General features: G+C 46.8%; 1 protein-coding gene across 2 annotated transcripts in view; it reads left to right on the plus strand.

The window, feature by feature from the left end:
* The window catches only part of arhgef18 (Rho/Rac guanine nucleotide exchange factor 18), a 150,778-nt gene that overhangs the window by 80,286 nt on the left and 51,422 nt on the right, over window positions 1-19,070 (plus strand). For both annotated transcript variants that reach the window (XM_033046983.1, XM_033046984.1), the window contains one exon: window positions 1,747-1,897. In XM_033046983.1, the coding sequence (XP_032902874.1) occupies window positions 1,747-1,897 (151 nt within the window). The remainder of the gene's footprint in view (window positions 1-1,746; window positions 1,898-19,070) is intronic.

Here is a 19,070-nt window from a genome sequence, read left to right on the forward strand (position 1 = left end):
ATGTCCAACACTAGAGGGCGTAGGTTTAATGGATATCTGCGTGGCAAATGGTGGCGGGTGCCTGTAATGCGCTTCCAGGGGTGGTGGTGGTGGCAGATAAGATGATAGACAATTGGAGCAGGAGTAGGCTATTCGGCCCTTCGAGCTAGCAGCGCCATTTATTGTGATCATGGCTGATCAATCACATTCAGTACCCCGTTCCTGCCTTCTCACCACATCCCCATATCTGAGGCAGAGAATTCCACAGATTCACAACTCTGTGGGTAAAAAAGATTTTCCTCATCTCCGTTCTAAATGGCCTACCCCTTATTCTTAAACTGTGGCCCCCTGGTTCTGGACTCCCCCAACATCGGGAACATGTTTCCTGCCTCTATCATATCCAATCCCTTAATAATCTTTTTGTTTCAATAAGATATCCTCTCAATCTTCTAAATTCCAGAGTATACAAGCCCCAGTCGCTCAGCATATGACAGTCCCGCCATCCCAAGAATTAGCCTCGTGAACCTACGCTGCACTACCTCAATAGCAAGAATGATAGTGTTTAAGAGACTTCTAGATAGGCACATGGACATGCAAGGAATGGAAGGGTATAGATTACATGTGGGCAGGTGAGATTAGTTTATCTCGGCATCATGTTCAGTTTGGACATTGTCGGCCGGAGGGCCTGTTTCTGTGCTGCACAGTTTAGTTTTGGTTTTAGAGATATAGTATGGAAACAGGCCCTTCGGCCCACCGAGTCCGCACCGACCAGCGATCCCCACACTATCCGACACACACTAGGGACAATTTACATTTATACCAAAGCAATTTAGAGTGTTTGGGAGTTTGGGAGGAAACCGAAGATCTCGGAGAAAACCCACTTGGTCACCAAACTCCGTACAGACAGCAGCCGTAGTCGGGTTCGAACCCGGAGTCTCTGGCGCTGTACGGCAGTAACTCTACTGCTGCGCCACTGTGCCGCCCCTAATGTCAAGAAGTATAAAGTATGGCCCACGCACTCGGTAATCTATTGCGAGGGTGAGGGGGGAACAATCCATTGAAAATATTGACACTGAGATAAGGGCAACACGCTGGCGCAGCGGTAGAGTTGCTGCCTTACTGCGCCAGAGACCCGGATTCGATCCTGACCACGGGTGCTTGTCTGTACGGAGTTTGCACGTTCTCCCTGGGACCTGCGTGGGTTTTCTCCGACATCCTTGGTTTCCTCCCACACTCCAAAGACGTACAGGTTTGTAGGCTAATTGGCTTGGTATAAATATAAATTGTCCCCTATTGTGTGTGTGCGGGGATCGCTGGTCGGCGCGGACTCGGTGGGTGGGCCGAAGGGCCTGTTTCCACACTGTATCTGTAAAACTAAAAGATGCAGGGGGATTAAGTAGTCAATGCAGGTACACGGACTTAATGCCCCTGTCCCACTTAGGAAACCTGTACGGAAACTTCTGGAGACTTTGCGCCCCACCCAAGGTTTCCGTGCGGTTCCCGGAGGTTGCAGGAGGTTGCAGGTAGTGGGAGCAGGTAGGGAGACTGACAAAAACCTCCGGGAACCGCACGGAAACCTTGGGTGGGGCGCAAAGTCTCCAGAGGTTTCCGTTCAGGTTTCCTAAGTGGGACAGGGGCATTAAAGTGCAGGCCAGCTGCATCTAATTCAGTGGCAGGACAGGCTCATGACGGGACTGAATGGCTTCCTCCTGTTGCTTTGACTCTTTGAAGTGAATGTTTTTTTTTGTGTTCCTTTGCCTTTTTTAGGGTAAGACCAAAGAGAAAGAAAAGGAAAGTCCAAAAGAAAAGAGAAAGTGTAACAATGGCCACGAGTTAGTGCCTGGAACCTTTTCCAGCTTCACCAACTGCACACTGTGCAGTAAAGCGCTGAGCAGTAAAACCGGTTATCAGTGTGTGAGTGAGTATCGGGACCACGCCGCTTCCACGCCTGCCTTGCTTTGCACTGCTCACACTCTGGCGCAGCGGGCCAGCCAAACCGCAGCTGTCCCCGTACATAGTATTTGCATTGAGGCAGCGCCAGCGGCATCCAGGTGCTTCCTGACTGGAGGTATCTAGGCTGATGGGCGACTTCCTGAGCCACTGTGAGCTCCCACGGGTGCGTTGAAGGGGAAGATAGACACCAAAAGCTGGAGTAACTCGGCAGGGTCAGACAGCGCCTCCGGAGAGATTGGAATAGGTGCCGTTTTGGGCCGAGGCCCCTCTTTACGTCACCCAAATTCCTTCCCTCCTAGAGGTGCTGCCTGCTTGCCTGCCCCGCTGAGTTACCCAAGCTTTTTGTGTCTATCTTCGGTATAAACCAGCATCTGCAGTTCCTTCCTACACATCATGTGTGAGAGGAAGTGGATCAGCAGATGAAGGTGAAAAGGACAGTTGGACGGATGGTTTTCTAAGTAGAGATCGCAACCTTCAGATGAATCACAGGGTATTAAAATAAATAGGTCACCAAATTTGGTTATCCACAGCTTGGCCGTGCATAGATGGAGAGTGGCTGCCCACTGTCTAACATACAACTGATATTTTAATACTGCTGCACCCTTAGTCATTTCAATCCCAGTTCCTCTTTGCATCAATGCATTCAATGGATGTAGTTTGGCGGCTGGTCTGTGCTTATATCGATGGTTTGACTGCGCCTGGTGTTAGATTTACGGTGCTTTAGTAATCGCTGGGATGTTTAGGTGAACCATTTGATTAAAGTGGGTTGGCCGACGGAGAGTGGGAAAACCACTGGTTTGGTTGAGCCAATGTGGGAGAGTATTGAACCTGTTGGGCTGAAGGGCCAGTTTCTGTGCTGCAACCTTAACAATAATACCAATATCACATTTCCATTAACACTGGAACAGCTCTGGCTTGTCACCGTTTATTTAGCCCACCCTGAGCCAGGCTGGTGGGGAGCGGTGGACGTTTCGGGTCGAGACCCTTCAGTCTGAAGAAGGGTCTCGAACCGGAACGTGACCCATTCCTCCTCTCCAGAGATGCTGCCTGTCCCACTAAGTTACTCCACCATTTTGTATGAAAAAAGCTTTCTCTGTTACCTTGTGAATAATGTGGGCGTAAATTGGAGCTGGGTCTTTACATTGCATGAAGTGTAATTTTCATTCGGTAGCCAGTGCATGTTTGGCTGAGCTTGCTGCTGCCATGCTGAAGATGCCAGCACGTTCCCAACAAGAGAGAGAGCTGGCCTCAGCACCACGTACCCCACCCCCAACCTGACTACATCAGTGTTCATTCACAGTGACCCCCATCTCACCGTATACCCTGGGCTGCTGCAAACATGCTTCATGACTCGATAATATCATTTGCAAAGAGTTTTCATGGCAATGTGTTAACATATAAGATGCTGATCTGAGATGGGTATTAATTTGCCGTTCCCACCACGTGTGTTGATGACGGTTTTGTGTTTTGGATGAGAACGTCTGTTTTCTGTTTTCATAGTTATCTTGTATTAAGTGTACTTGATAATACTGTCTCGGGCTTTGAAAGGTTCTCCTGACTTTCTGTGAATGAATGCCACCTGCAAGGTTAAGTCTTGTTGCTCTGTAGCTTGTTTCACGTTTTAAATGAATGCAATCGCTTGAACATAATTAATTTGTTTATTTCTTATTATCTCTGTAAATAGTGCAAGTAAGAGGGCCGTGGCTACAAGCCTTCTCCCCATATCCCTAGATTCCACTAGCCCTAAGAGCTCTGTCTAACTCTCTTTTGAATGCATCCAGTGAATCGGCCTCCACTGCCTTCTGTGGCAGAGGATTCAACAAATTCACAACTCTTTGTGTGAAAACGTTTTTCTTCATCTCAGTGCTAAATGGCCTATCCCTTATTCTTAAACTCTGTGGAATTCTCTGCCTCAGAGGGCGGTGGAGGCAGGTTCTCTGGATGCTTTCAAGAGAGAGCTAGATAGGGCTCTTAAAAATAGCGGAGTCAGGGGATATGGGGAGAAGGCAGGAACGGGGTACTGATTGGGGATGATCAGCCATGATCATATTGAATGGCGGTGCTGGCTCGAAGGGCCAAATGGGCCTACTCCTGCACCTACTGTCTATTGTCTATAAACTCTGGCTGTTTCTTTTGTTATTCAGTAGACAGCCACCTGTAGTGTTCTTCCCCTATCTGACAGGGGCAGCAATGTTGCCACTGATTGGGACCTTGCAGGTTCATTCTCTGAGTCTCTGGATCTTGATTGCTTGATGTAAGAATGGTATCATTGATATATATGAGTACAGGAGAAAGCTCACAAGGGAAATTGGCCACCTGGCTGTAAGGGATAACAATGAAGAAAGAATGATATTTTTGTGGAGTATGCTCAAGTGCGTATCTTGAGATAAAGAGGAGGTGATTGCTGATTCCAGCACTTTGTGCCATCCATGTCCACCGCAGATGCTGTCCGACCTGCTGAGTTACTCCAGCACTTTGTGTCTTTTTTTTTTTTTTTTTTTGAAGTCGAACCTACATGGGATCAACTTGAATCCAGCGGTGATTTGGAGTGAGTAGGGATTGGTGAAGAGGCACTTCGCTCATTACTAGTTGGGCGTGAGAGATGGCAAGGAATAGTCAAAAGTCAAGAGTGTTTTATTGTCATATGGCCTGAAACAGGACAATGAAATTCTCACTTGCAGCAGCACAACAGATATGTGAACATAGAACAATGTAATAACATGTGGACACAAAATGCTGGAGTAACTGAGTATTCAAGAGAGAGTTAGATATTGCTCTTAGGGCCAACGGACTCAAAGAATATGGGGAGAAAGCAGGAACGGGGTACTGATTTTGGATGATGATCATATTGAATGGCGGTGCTGGCCCGAAGGCCCAAATGGCCTAATCTTGCACCTATTTTCCACGTTTCTATGTATCACCCGGAGAAAACCCGCTCAGTCACAGGGAGAACGTACAAACTCCGTACAGACAGCACCCATAGTCAAGACCGAACCTGGGTCTCTGGCGCTGTTCGGCAGCAACTCTACCGCAGCGCCACCGTGCCACTGTGGTGTAACGATGACAGATACTTTATAGCTGAATGCAATAAACGCTCTCCCAGCTCTGCACACGGATCCAGTCTGCATCCGCCTTTTAAACTGGGCATTCTGTCACAGCGTGATCTAGGGTTCTGAACCTCTGCAGAGACTTTGGACGCCAGCCCCGCACTTCAAAACCAAGGGTTCCAATCCCTAGACTGCAATCCCTGCACAATAAAAGCAGACTTTATCCTCTCCAAAAGGAAATAAAACATTTCAAAGTGCCTTTCGTGATCTCTGGATGTTCTAATACACTTTACTGCCAATTAAATAATTTGCAGAGTTTAGTTGCTATTGCATGTAGAAAGTGTGGCAGCCAATTTAGCACAGTAAACTCATATAAACAGATACTGTAGGTAATAAACCATTTCAGTGACCCTGCTTGGGGGATAAGTATTGGCCCAAGGACACTCAGGAGAACTTGTCTCCCTTCAAAATAGTTGCTACGGGAGGTAGAGACAAAATGCTGGAGTAACTCGGCGCTTCAGGCAGCATCACTGGAGAAAAAGAATAGGTGACGTTTTGGGTCGGAAAGTCTTCTTCAGACTGAAAGTAGAGGTGTGCGTGTGTGTGAGGGGGGGGGGGGGGGGGGGGGGGGGGGGGGTGACTGGAGTGAAATAAATTGAAGGCAAGGAAACGCCAGAACAAATCAGGACTGACAAGAGATGAGCTCAGGAAGGATGGAGCCCAGAATGGCCCATTGCTGGCTGGGGTAGGTGTGATGACAAGGATGCGGACAGTGGAACTGGTCGGACGGTTAGGGTGGAGGAGTGGAACTGGTTGCTATGTGGTCTTTGATGTACCTCTGGTAGGCTCATAGGTTTTGGAGCGGAATTAGGCCATTCGGCCCATCAAGACGACTCCATCATTCAGTCATGGCTGATCTATCTTTCCCTCTCAACCCCCTTCTCCCCATAACACGTCACCCATACTGATCAAGAATCTGTCAATTTCCGCCTTAAAAATATGCATGGACTTGGCCTCCACAGCCGTCTGTGGCAATGAATCCCACAGATCCATCACCCTCTGACTAAAGATATTCCTATGTGTTTAAGAAGGAACTGCAGATGCTGGAAAATCGAAGGTATACAAAAATGCTGGAGAAACTCAGTGGGTGCAGCAGCATCTATGGAGCGAAGGAAAAAGGCAACTTTTCGGGCCTATTTCCTTCGCTCGTAGATGCTGCTGCACCTGCTGAGTTTCTCCAGCATTTTTGTGTACCGAAAGATATTCCTACTTATCTCCTTTCTGAAGGTACGTCCTTTTATTCTGAGGCTACGGCCTCTGGTCCCAGACTCTCCCACGAGTGGAAACATCCTCTCCACATCCCACTCTATCCAGGCCTTTCACTAGGGCACTGGCGTAACGTTTCATTCATAAATGGCAGCTCCCTCCATCCGGTGGTGCAGCTCGCCCTCCCTGCTTCACTGGGTCCTGGCTGAACAATTGCTGTTCGGGTCTCTGAAGTGTGACTGAACCTGCAACCCGCTGACTCGCTGCCCGCTGAGTCACTTAGTTACCGCTGCAGCATGACTCCTTTGTACATTTTGTTCCCATCTTACCAACACTTCCGCCCCTCACCCACGAAGAACACTCCCCCCCCCCCCCCCACCCCCTCCCCCTCCGATCTAAAAGTGGTTGCTTCACGACACAGGATTTCATTAGACGGCTCATGAAGAGACAGAATCCAGACTCAGCATCTATCATTGAGCAGAGAACCGTGTGAGAAATATTTACATCTCCCTTTGGCATGTGACATCCCGTTAAACAACTTGCCTCTGATACACGACTCTCGTTCCTGCGAGGAACCTGCTGACGTATCAACCACATTGAACACTCAGGCTGAGCCTGTCCTCGAGCATCGAGGAACTGGGCTACATCCTTCAGATTCAAGGAAATGTGGCTGTGACGTCCTCGAACGGAGGATCTGGAGAAACTGGGAACTGCGGATGCTGGTTTACAAAATGCTGGAGTAACTCAGCGGGTCGGGCAGTATCCCTGGAGAACGTAGATAGGTGATGTTTCGGGTTGGGACCCTTCCTCAGATTGATTGTTATGGGCGGGAAAGAAAGCTGGAAGAGAGGAGGGGCAGTCATTTGGTGATACAGCGTGGATACAGGCCCAACTTGTTCACCTGCCTGCGTTTGGCCCATATCCTTCCAAACCTGTCCTATCCATGTACCTGTCTAACTATTTCTTAAACAATAGGCAATAAACAATAGGTGCAGGAGTAGGCCATTCGGCCCTTCGAGCCAGCACCGCCATTCAATGTGATTATGGCTGATCATCCCACAATCAGTACCCGGTTCCTGCCTTCTCCCCATATCCCCTGACTCCGCTATCTTTAAGAGCCCTATCTAGCTCTCTCTTGAAAGTATCCAGAGAACCGGCCTCCATCGCCCTCTGAGGCAGAGAATTCCACAGACCCACCACTCTCTGTGAGAAAAACTATCCTCGTACCCCTTATTCTTAAACTGTGGCCCCTGGTACTGGACTCCCCCAACATCGGGAACATGTTTCCTGCCTCTAGCGTGTCCAAACCCTTAACAATCTTATATGTTTCAATAAGATGCCCTCTCATCCTTCTAAACTCCAGAGTGTACAAGCCCAGCCACTCCATTCTCTCAGCATATGACAGTCCCGCCATCCCGGGGATTAACCTTGTAAACCTACGCTGCACTCCCTCAATAGCAAGAATGTCCTTCCTCGAATTAGGGGACCAAAACTGCACACAATACTTCAGGTTTGGTCTCACTAGGATGAAAGGACGTTAGGATGACCCCTGCCTCAAATACCTCTTCTGGCAGCTTGTTCCATACACCCACCACCCATTGCGTGAAAAACTTACCCCTCAGATTCCTATTAAATCTTTTCCCCTTTGCCTTAAACCTATGTCCTCTAGTCCTTGAATCACCAATCTGCGTAACAAGCCAATCTATTCCTCTCATGATTTTATACACCTCTATAAGATCACCCTTCATCCTCCTGCGCTCCGAGAAATAGAGTCTCAGCCTACTCAACCTCTCCCTATTGCTCAGACCCTCTAGTCCTGGCAACATCTTTGTAAATAGGTGGGGGTTTTTGTAGGCAGATGGTTGGTCAAAGGCCAGAGGTGAAAAGACAAAAGATGTAAGATAAGGATTGTGAAGCTAGAGGGAGGAATGGGAGCAAGTCCACACTGGTACTAGGTCTGCCAAGGCCTACTACATCTCCCAGTTGCTAACCATATTAACTCCCCTTCCCATTGCCATAGTAATATTTCTGTCCTGGGCCTCCATCATTGCCAAAGTAAGACCATACGCAAACTGGAGGAACAGTGCCTCAGATTCCACATGGATAGCTCACAACACCATGGTATGAACATTGAATTCTCCAATTTTAGTCACTGACCAAATACCTCTCCCCTTCTTCCCTCTCACTTTATTTTGCCCCCCCCCCCCCCCCCCCCCCCTCACTTCCCTATGCTCCACGAACTCCCCCTGGTTCTGGACTAAGGCCCTGTACAACTGCACTTGTTTCACCGCACTTGTTCAAGGGCGAGGGTTTGTGCGGTATCGGTGCCTTACCACTTATTGTGTACTTCCTTTGCCTTGGTTGGTAACCTTTACCAAGCAGTTTACTTCACACTTGTCTTCCATTTACCCACCCAACCAGTACATTGATATTTCCCTGCAGGCCAGAACTTTCGTCCTTTCTATCAACCACACTGCACATCTTGACATTGTTAATAAACGTTCTCGTCTTGGCCCCGACATTTAAGTCAAGGCGTTAATGGAGATCATAATAAGGAAGGAACCAGGCGACGAGCTCAGTGGAACCACCCGACACACACTAGCCGTCAGTCACTAAATCTCCAATTCACCGTCATTCATTACTTTTCCAATTGACAACTTGCCACTATTCCTTGGATCCCAGGCTTTTACTTGCCCAATCTATCTGCCATCTGAGTCTTTGTCTACGTGTATTAGAAGGGTCTTCTTAGAGCATCAAATGCCGTATCCTTGTCGCCTCCTCAAAACCTTCAATCATTAGAAGAGTAGTCTGTGTACAACACTAAAGGAAGAATGTGTTTGCACTGGGCTGGTACAACAGGGCAGTTCCACCCTGGATGGATAGTTTCAATTGTAAGGGAAGATTGGAAAAGCTGTGTTTGTTTTTTCTCAGAACTGTGAGGGGGGTATACAGAATTACGAGGGGCATTGATTTGGTACATATTACAAAACCTTTACTTATAACGGGTGTCTAAAAATAAGAGAGTGTAGGTTTAAGGTGTTGAGAGGGGATCTGAGGAAGATTTGTTTTCCATCCGTGGGAGGTTGAAACATGGAAGACTAAGTGGTGGAAGCAGAGACTCCCACGATGTTTAACATCTAGGTGAGTGTACGAATTGGCAAGGCATAGAAGACTACAAGGTGATGAAAATGGGATTAATATCAATGGATGCTTGATGAGCAGCATAGACATTGTGGGCCGAATGGCCTGTTTGTACACGCTCTGATTCTATGACTCGACAGACAGATATGAAGTTCCTTTGCATTCTCTAAATGCTGGGTGCAGTTCTGGTTGTACCACAAACGAAGATGCTATCTCTCAGCAATATTTCTCATAGTTTCTCCAATGCTGATGTAAAACTAACTATGATCCATTCCTTTCCTCATTGAACAGCACCACATTAACTGTTCTGCCTCAACTACCTCCTCCGGCAGCTCATTCTATATACTCACAACCCTCTGTGTGAAAAAGTTGCCCCTCAGATTCCTATTTAATCTTTCCCCTCTCACCTTAAACCTATGTCCTCTCATTATATCTGTCTGTTTGCCCATTTATCTCTTCCTCTGTTCTTCCCTCTCTTTTTCTCTCTACTTTCCTCTCACACAGTCTCTGTCTGTCTGTCTGTCTGTCTGTCTGTCTGTCTGTCTGTCTGTCTGTCTGTCTGTCTGTCTGTCTGTCTGTCTGTCTGTAACTGCATTTTATTACTCCACACCCAGCCTTTGCTCCTTGCTTTGACAATTCACCATCTTTCCTCCTCCTTCACAAGGCCCCTCAAACATCAACCATGTGACCCTTTGATTCTAGAAGGGTCTTTGACCTGAGAACACAATTCAAATAATAAGAAAAAGAGTAGACGAGGGAAAGTTTTTAATACCAGCTGCTGTTATGCGCCATCTAAAAAGAGAGGGGAAGAATATTGCACTGTAACTTTGAAAGGAGTTGGATAAATATGATGGCGCAGCGGTAGTTGCTGCCTTACATCGCCATTGACCCGGGTTCGATCCTGACTACGGGTGCTGTCTGTACGGAGTTTGTACGTTCTCCCCGAGACCTGCGTGGGTTTTCCCCGGGTGCTCTGTTTTCCTCCCACACTCCAAAGACATGCAGGTATGTAGGTTAATTGGCTTAGAAGATTGTAAATTGTCCCGAGTGTGTGGGATAGTGTTAGTGTGCGCAGATCGCTCATGTCGGCGCACACTCGGTAGGCCGAAGGGCCTGTTTCCACGCTGTATCTCTAAACTAAGCTAAACTAAATACTTAAAAGGACATTTATTCAGGGTGCAGGCATGGTGGTTTGAACGGCTTTCTGTGCAGTTGGATCCTGTCTCCAGTTCTGTCAATGCTCAGTGTCTGGTTTTGACTCTTTGGAAGTTTTTATTATTTTCAGGGCAAAACTATAAATAAACATACATTTTTACTTTAAAACCGCACTGAATTACTGACTGAATTTAAGACCTTTCCAGTATAATATTAAAACTCGCTCTGAGCTGGACCCTATCAGAGTGAATCTGAAGTGACTGGGACTGGAGAAGTAATTATATTTTATAAACCCAACACAAACAATTTGGATCTGGACGGGTTCAGGTCAGGTTTAGGTTTATTAATGTCACGTGTAACGAGGTACTGTACACTGAAAAGCTTCCTTGTGCATGAAAATAATCATATCAGATAATACAAGGTTAATTCCCGGGATGGCAGGACTGTCATATGTTGATAGAATGGAGCGGCTGGGCTTGTATACTCAGGAATTTAGAAGGATGAGAGGACATCTTATTGAAACATAAGATTATTAATGGTTTGGACACGCTAGATGCAGGAAACATGTTCCCGATGTTGGGGGAGTCCAGAACCAGGGGCCACAGTTTAAGAATAAGGGGTAGGCCATTTAGAACGGAGATGAGGAAAACCTTTTTCACACAGGGCGTTGTGAATCTGTGGAATTCTCTGCCTCAGAAGTCCGTGGAGGCCAATTCTCTGTATGCTTTCAAGAGAGAGTTGGGGGATATGGGGAAAAGGCAGGAACGGGGTACTGAGTGTGGATGATCAGCCATGATCACAGTGTATGGCGGTGCTGGCTCGAAGGGCCGAATTGCCTACTCCGGCTCCTATTGTCTATTGTCTATTGTATATAAATACAATCAAGCTAAACTCAAGCATAATAGGTAGTGCCTAGGGAAAGATACAGATTGCAGAATCTAGTTCTCAGCGTTATCGCGCATCAGTTCCAAAGACAAAGTCCAATGTCCACAATGGGGTAAACAGTGTCATAACTGATTGTTTACCTTATATCCATTTTCCGGCACTATCCCCATATCCTTGATTTCCTCAATATCTAAAATCTTTTCCATTGTCTTGAATATAGTGAGTGAGCCTTCGCAGTCTCTTGGGTGGAGAATTCCAGAGATTCACCGTACTCTGGCTGCAGAAATTTCTTCTGAATGGCTAACCCCTTAATTTTAGACTGATTCGAGATATCGCTGCAGGGGAAACACTCGGACAAGTACTAATTTGTGCTACAGATGTGATGAGCTGCTTCTTTCACTTTCATAACTGTCAAAAGTGCAATCTATACAATTGTAACTCAGTGGGACAGGCAGCATCTCTGGAGAGAAGGAATGTTTCGGGTCGAGACCCTTCTTCAGATTGATGTCGGGGGAGTGGGTGGGACAGAGATAGAATGTAGTCGGAGACAGTAAGACTGGTGGGAGAACTGGGAAAGGGGAAGGGATGGAGAGAGGGAAAGCAAGGGCTATTTGAAGTTAGAGAAGTCAATGTTCATATCGCTGGGGTGTAAACTACCCAAGCGAAATATGAGGTGCTGTTCCTCCAATTTGCACTGGGCCCCACTCTGACAATGGAGGAGGCCCAGGACAGAAACGTCAGATTGGGAATGGGAGTTAAAGTGCTGAGCAACCGGGAGATCACGTAGGTTAAGGCGGACTGAGCGGAGGTGTTCAGCGAAAAGATCGCTGAGCCTGCGCTTGGTCTTGCCGATGTACAGGAGTTGACACCTGGAACATCGGACACACTAGATGAGGTTGGAGGAGGTGCAAGTGAACCTCTGCCTCACCTGAAAAGACAGTCGGGGTTCCTGGATGGAGTCGTGGGGGGACAGGTCTTGCATCTCCTGTGGTTGCAGGGGACAGTACCTGGGGAGGGGGTGGTTTGGGTGGGATAGTTTTGCTTGGGTAGCTTCCACCCCAGCTGTATGAACATTGATTTCTCCAACATCAAATAGCCCTTGCTTTCCCTCTCTCTCCATCCCCTCCCCTTCCCAGTTCTCCCACCAGTCTTACTGTCTCCAACTACATTCTAACCGGGTTTCCCGCCCACTCCCCTGACGAAGGGTCTCGACCCGAAACGTCACCCATTCCTTCTCTCCAGAGATGCTGCCTATCCCGCTGAGTTACTCCAGCATTTTGTGTCTACCTTGGATTTAAACCAGTATCTGCAGTTCTTTCCTACACATCTGTGCAATTGTGTTTGTTGTGTGGAAAAAATGAATGTCTCTAATGTATGATAGTTGGTCATTGAGAATTATTGAGAACTATAGTAATAGTCGATGACAGTAATCGAGGTTCCAGGAGAATATTGGGTATCTACAAATCCTCAGATATTAATATTGGATTTTTTTTTCCAATTTATTGAATTTTATTTGTTTTGTTATCTATGACTACTGTGTTTACAGACCTGCACTGCTGTGCAAGTAAGAATTTCATTGTAGAAACAAAGTAGATATTCAGTACATATGATGCTTTTGGCTCTTGATAGCGATCGGTACTTTAGCTGGTGTTTTGTGTTGATGCCCAACTGCTTTGTGCTGGCAGGTGTGTGTTTCCAGCTGAGAGGCATGGAGGCACTGGTTGTGTGTCTGTCACACTGATTTTATCTCTGTCACACCAATTGTGTGTCTGTTGCACTGATTGTGTCTCTGATACGTGGATTGTGTCTCTGGCACACTGGATCTCCGTCACACAGTGTGTGTCTCTGAGACACTGCATGTGTCCATCACACTGCTTGTGTCTCTGTCACACTGCTTGTGTCTGCCACACTGCTTGTGCCTCTGTCACACGTATTGTGTCTCTCCCTGCTGGGATTGTCACTGAAGCCAGAATTTGGCACATCTCTTTAAAATTTGCTCCAACTGGCAGCTTTCACAGAAAGGTCATAGGTGTTTCTCTCCTTTTTTTCATTTTGAAGTTGAGTTTCAATTTATGGTTCTGAAAGTGTGACATGAATAATAGAGTTTGGGAAGATTTTGGCACAGTGAGATTACAGAGCCAGTGCCAAAGTTGATTGTGTAGCCCAGCCTGATGCTGAGCAGGGTTTCAGTAGCAGGTGAGCTGGGGCAGGGATTTTCCTGCAGCAGGTAGCAGAGGTAGAAATTGGCAACCATATCAATAATCAGAATAATTGTTTCGTTTAGAGAAACAGCGTGGAAACAGACCCTTTGGCCCACCGAGTCCACGTTGACCCCAGAGATATCAATGTAAGTTTAGATTGATATCTCTGAAACACTGGAGGTTACGGGGAGGCCTGATCAAAGTAAATGAAATGATGAGATAGATAGCTACAATAGAGTGGACATATTAAAGCATATTTATTCAGAATAGCAAAAGCATATCTATTCAGGATAAAATATCTATACAGAACAAAAAGTGTGCAAAAGCTTTTCATACATTCTCAGTTCTACACATTCAATAGTGTTATACTCAGTCATGTTCAGCAGTAAGAAAACGTCTTTGCTCCTCTTGTGGCCAGTGGCGGACTGGGTCTAAAAATATTGGTTGCCAGGAGACAAAGGGGGCCCACGTCATCAGGGGCCCACTTGATTTAGGGGGCCCACTTCATCAGGGGCCCATTTGCCATCTGGCAAGCTGACACCCTGGATAGTCCGCCACTGCTTGTGGCCCTCTGGGGGATTGGAATGGAATACTTTATTATCACATGTGACTAGGCACAGTGACATTCTTTGCTTGCATACCCAATGTATACAAATAGCAGCTACTTCCTGCGCAGACGGCATGTGTGGTGGTATCCCTTCATTGTTTGAGGGGTGTCCTCAATGTCCAGCAGGGGAAGAACCCAAGACTGTCCACCCTCTCCTTTTAGCTCCTATAGAAACAAAGTCTTACAGCCTGGAAACAGGCCCTTCGGCCATACTTGCCAACAACGGCCAACATGTCCCATCTACTCCAGTCCAACCTACCCGCATTTGGCCCGTATCTTTCTAAACCTGTCTTATCCATGTACCTGTCTAAATGTTTCATAAACATTGCGATAGTGCCTGCCACAACTATCTCCTTCGGCTGCTCATTCCACACACCCACCACCCTTTGTGTGAAAAAGTTACCCCTCGGCTCAGGTTCCTTTAAATCATTCCCCCTCACCTTACGCCAATGCCCTCTAGTTCTCAATTCCCCTACTCTGAGCAAGAGAATCTGTATCTACCCCGATCTAGCCTCTCATGAATTTGTACACCTCAATATGGTCACCCCCTAGCCTGCTCAAGCTCTCCCTATTGCTCAGGCTCTCAAGTCCAGGGAACATCCTGGTAAATCTTCTCTGCAGCTTTCACTTTTCCATGGTGAAAGCTGAATTCCATGAATGTATGAAGAGCTTTTGCACAGTTTTTGTTCTGTATACAGGTTTTATTCTTTATTTTGGGGAAAGAAAAACTTGGATTGGACGTAACTCTGGAGAGATGCTGTTCAAGAAGGAACTGCAGATGCTGGAAAATCGAAGGTACACAAAAATGCTGGAGAAACTCAGCGGGTGCAGCAGCATCTATGGAGCGAAGGAAATAGGTGACGTTTCGGGCCGAAACCCTTGCTGCCCGTCCCGCTGAGATGCTGCCCGTCCCGCTGAGTTACTCCAGTATTTTGTGTCTATCAAATATGTCTATATTGTGTAAACCAGCATCTGCAGTTCCCTCCTGCCCAATAAAACGCGGCTTCACCAACCTCTGATACGAGCAGCTGCAAACATAACCTCCTAACCAAAGATCCTATAGCAAGGTACACAAAAAAGCTGGAGAAACTCAGCGGGTGCAGCAGCATCCATGGAGCGAAGGAAAAAGGCAACGTTTCGGGCCGAAACCCTTCTTCAGCCTTTTTCCTTCGCTCCATAGATGCTGCTGCACCCGCTGAGTTTCTCCATGCTTTTTTGTGTACCTTCGATTTTCCAGCAATCTGCAATTCCTTCTTAAACACATCCGATAGCAGGCTCCGCTGTAGGGATCTTTGCTCCTAACTCCTGTGCCCATGTGGGTGGTTTGTGCCACTTCCTGGTGGACGGCCCCTTTAAGGCCCGCCGGTGGAATGTTGTGATATGCAGATAATATGCAAATCGGCCCGTCGCTCCCAGAGTTCCGCGGGGGGGGGGGGCGCCGAAGGTTCCCGAAGTCGCGTCGCGTCGCGTCGCTCCTCCGACCCGACTGGACCCGAGTGTGGCCGAGCCGCCCCGAGTGTGGCCGAGCCGCCCCGAGTGTGGCCGAGCCGCCCCGAGTGTGGCCGAGCCGCCCCACGCACCCGCCGAGCCGCCCCGGAGCCGCCCCACGCACCCGCCGAGCCGCCCCGGAGCCGCTGCAGCAGGTAAGGAGAGCCGGCCGTCTAGGCCCCTTTGGAGCTGAAGAGAAGCGAGGCCGGGCCCCCCCTTCCTCAAATATCCTCCTTACCCGCCCACGAAACTCTCAGCTGCCTCCCCCCCCCCACATAAACTCAAAGCCAAACCTCGCCTCTCCCCAGTCCAGCCACTGCCGTCTCCTATAAACCTGCCCCCTTCCTTCGTGTGCCTCAGTCAGTCCCCCCAATCTCAGGTCCAGCCACTTCACACCCCTTAAGTTAAACATCACCATCTCCAATACACTTACCCCCTCCATAATCATCATCATTCAGACCCATGCACTTAATTCCTCTGTAAACCTCACTACCTTAATAGACTTACCCCTTCCGTGTACCCCTGTGCTCTCAATCAGTCTAAAACACCTTCACTTCACACCAGCATTAACCTTGCCCCATTAACCTCACCACCTCCAATAAAAACTCCAGGGTTTAGAAAGAGGCAGCTTTAGAAATTGTGGAACAGGCCCTTGAGCCCATAATAATATCTACCCCATTCCTGTGACTCTGCTCCCAATCTCTGATCCAGTCACTTCACACTCTACAAACATCACCACCTGCTTACTCGCGTTATAAACTCCATAATTATAATCAAGCAAAGACCCATATACTTCACTCCTCTGTAAACCTCACTCGCCGAATAAACTTGCCCCTTTTGTGTTCCTCCTGCTCTCAATCAGTCCAAAGACTCCAGCAGTAACCCTGCCCCATAAACATCACCACATAAACCTCTTCGCCTACAATAAACCCTAGAGTGCTGAAAGAGGTAGCTTCAGAAGTTGTGGCCCATAATATCTAATCCTTTCCATGTGCCTCAGTGGCCCCAATCAATCACTGATCCTTTCATTTCACTCCCCGGTAATGCTCACCACCACATCCAATAAATGTACCCCCTTTGTGTACTTCAGTACTCCCAATCTAAGCTCCATTCACTTCACTCCAACATTAAACCTCAGCACCTCCAATAAACCTACCCTTTACATGTTCTTCAGAGCTCCCAGTTAATCTCAGACCCCTACAGTTCAGCATTAAACCTCAGCACCTCCAATGAACCAACCCCTCTCTAAGCCTCGTAACAACAATAAACCTCTATCTCCTCACTCCAATAAACCTCACTGACCACAATAAATCTACCAATCTCAAACAAACTTATGTCCTCTGGCCTTATAGCATCAGAGACTCAGGTTCGAATCCTAACTACGGGTGCTGTCTGTACGAACTTGTACGGTCTTCCTGTGACTGAGTTTTCTCCCAAGTGCTCTGGTTTCCTCCTACATTCAAAAGACATGTAATGCTCTCAGTTAAATGTCTTATGTAAGTTATCTCCAGTGTATAGGGTCAAACTAGTGATCGTTCCTAGGCATGGACTTGATGGGCCTGCTTCCACACTGTACCTCTAAACTAAAGTAAGCTTCAGTCCAGTGTTAAGCTCACCCCATTAATCTTATTGCTGCCAATAAACTCATACCTTTATAAACTTCAGAGCTGCCAATAAACCTATAATTTACCCCTACCCCACCTCATAATTTACCCCTACCCCTACCCCACTGACTCCTCACACCCTTGTAACGGACTATTCGAACTACTTCCCTCCGGCAGACGTTACAAGGCCTTCTACGCCCGAACCTCCAGACTCAGAAACAGCTTTATCCCCAGAGCTATAGCGGCTCTGAACCGGCCCTGCTGAGTGCCCCCCACCCCCCCTGGACTGTCTCCCTCGGATGGTCACGTCACACAGCTTATTTATTTATTTTACTTTTCTTTTACATCGGTTGGAAGCTGCATACTAAATCTCGTTGCACTGACGTGCAATGACAATAAAAGATATTATTATTATTATTATTATTATTATAATCCTCCCCATACAGTAAAACTTCCCCTCAGTAAAATCGGGTAACCCCCTGTAGCAAAATCTTTCCAACCCCTCCGTGCCCAAACCACTTGCTCATGGGAATTGCATTGTACTTGGTCTTATCAGTCCATGTGACATCTGTAAGAATCTTAAAACAATTCTTTAATGCATTTTGCCTTAATTTGATTGTCTGTGAGAAAACAGACGATGAAGTTGTACTGAAGATCAGCTGTAAAGTGAGAAACACACAAAGGCAGAAATAATTGGGTATCTTCAGGGAAAGGGAGTGAAATGATTGTGAGCCTCACTGATGTAATGTGCATGCTTTTGAGGAGGGGAGGTGAAGCAAGGGAATGCCTGGGTGGCAATGTAATAATAATAATAATAATGGATGGGATTTATATAGCGCCTTTCTAATACTCAAGGCGCTTAAACGAATGTACAACGAAGTGTAGAAGAATGGAGGGATCAGGTTTGCATATCTGAAGATTTCCTGAAAAGAACACGACAAATAGATTAATAAGGGATTCCCGTTGGCTTCTTGGATGCTTACTAGAATGTAGGAGTAGGGAGGTCAATCCAGAACACTTCATCGGCATTCCCATAGGGACAGGGATGATTTGCTTTTACTCCAGCCCTGAGGAATTGACAATGTCTATGGCTGATATATCATTTAACATGAAGTGGTTGCTACATATCCACAGCACATGGTCTTGACAGAGTGACATCTTGGTCCAGTGGCAAGAAGGTTGAAGGCAATTAATGCTCAGCTACAGCTGGAATCTGTTGTTCTGTTTATTACACCAAACTTGAGTGCAGAGTTAAACTGGAGGGATATTTGGACAATAGGCCAAATTGATTTTCCTTTGAGTAAAGGATAATGGTGAATATTTAATTGAAATGTATTAAGAAAAGGCCGGGACAAGGTGAACAAGGAGGAACTATTACCCTTAGTTAGAAAAATAACTACCAGGCATAGATTTATTTTAATTAGTTGAAGGTCAAGTTGAAAAATGTTTTCACTCTTAAGTGTTTGGAATTCTGCCTAAAAGGGAGGGGGAAGCAGAAACCCTCAACATTTTGTAAGTACATAGATGAGCACTTGAAGAACCATTGTTTATGGAACATCAGATGTGTGATTAACATTAAATCCACTTTTGGCTGCATAAACTTTGAACATTTCTAGAAACACTTATTTTGGTTTTGATCTTGGTATATCCTTGCCCGGTGAAAATCATTATTTTGGGTGCTATTCAGGCAAACCATACCACACATATCAAGGCAGTGCAAGGGAGAAAAAGAAATGGAAGGCAG

This window comes from Amblyraja radiata, chromosome 29 (genome assembly GCF_010909765.2).
Source record: "Amblyraja radiata isolate CabotCenter1 chromosome 29, sAmbRad1.1.pri, whole genome shotgun sequence".
NCBI classification, from domain to species: domain Eukaryota; kingdom Metazoa; phylum Chordata; class Chondrichthyes; order Rajiformes; family Rajidae; genus Amblyraja; species Amblyraja radiata.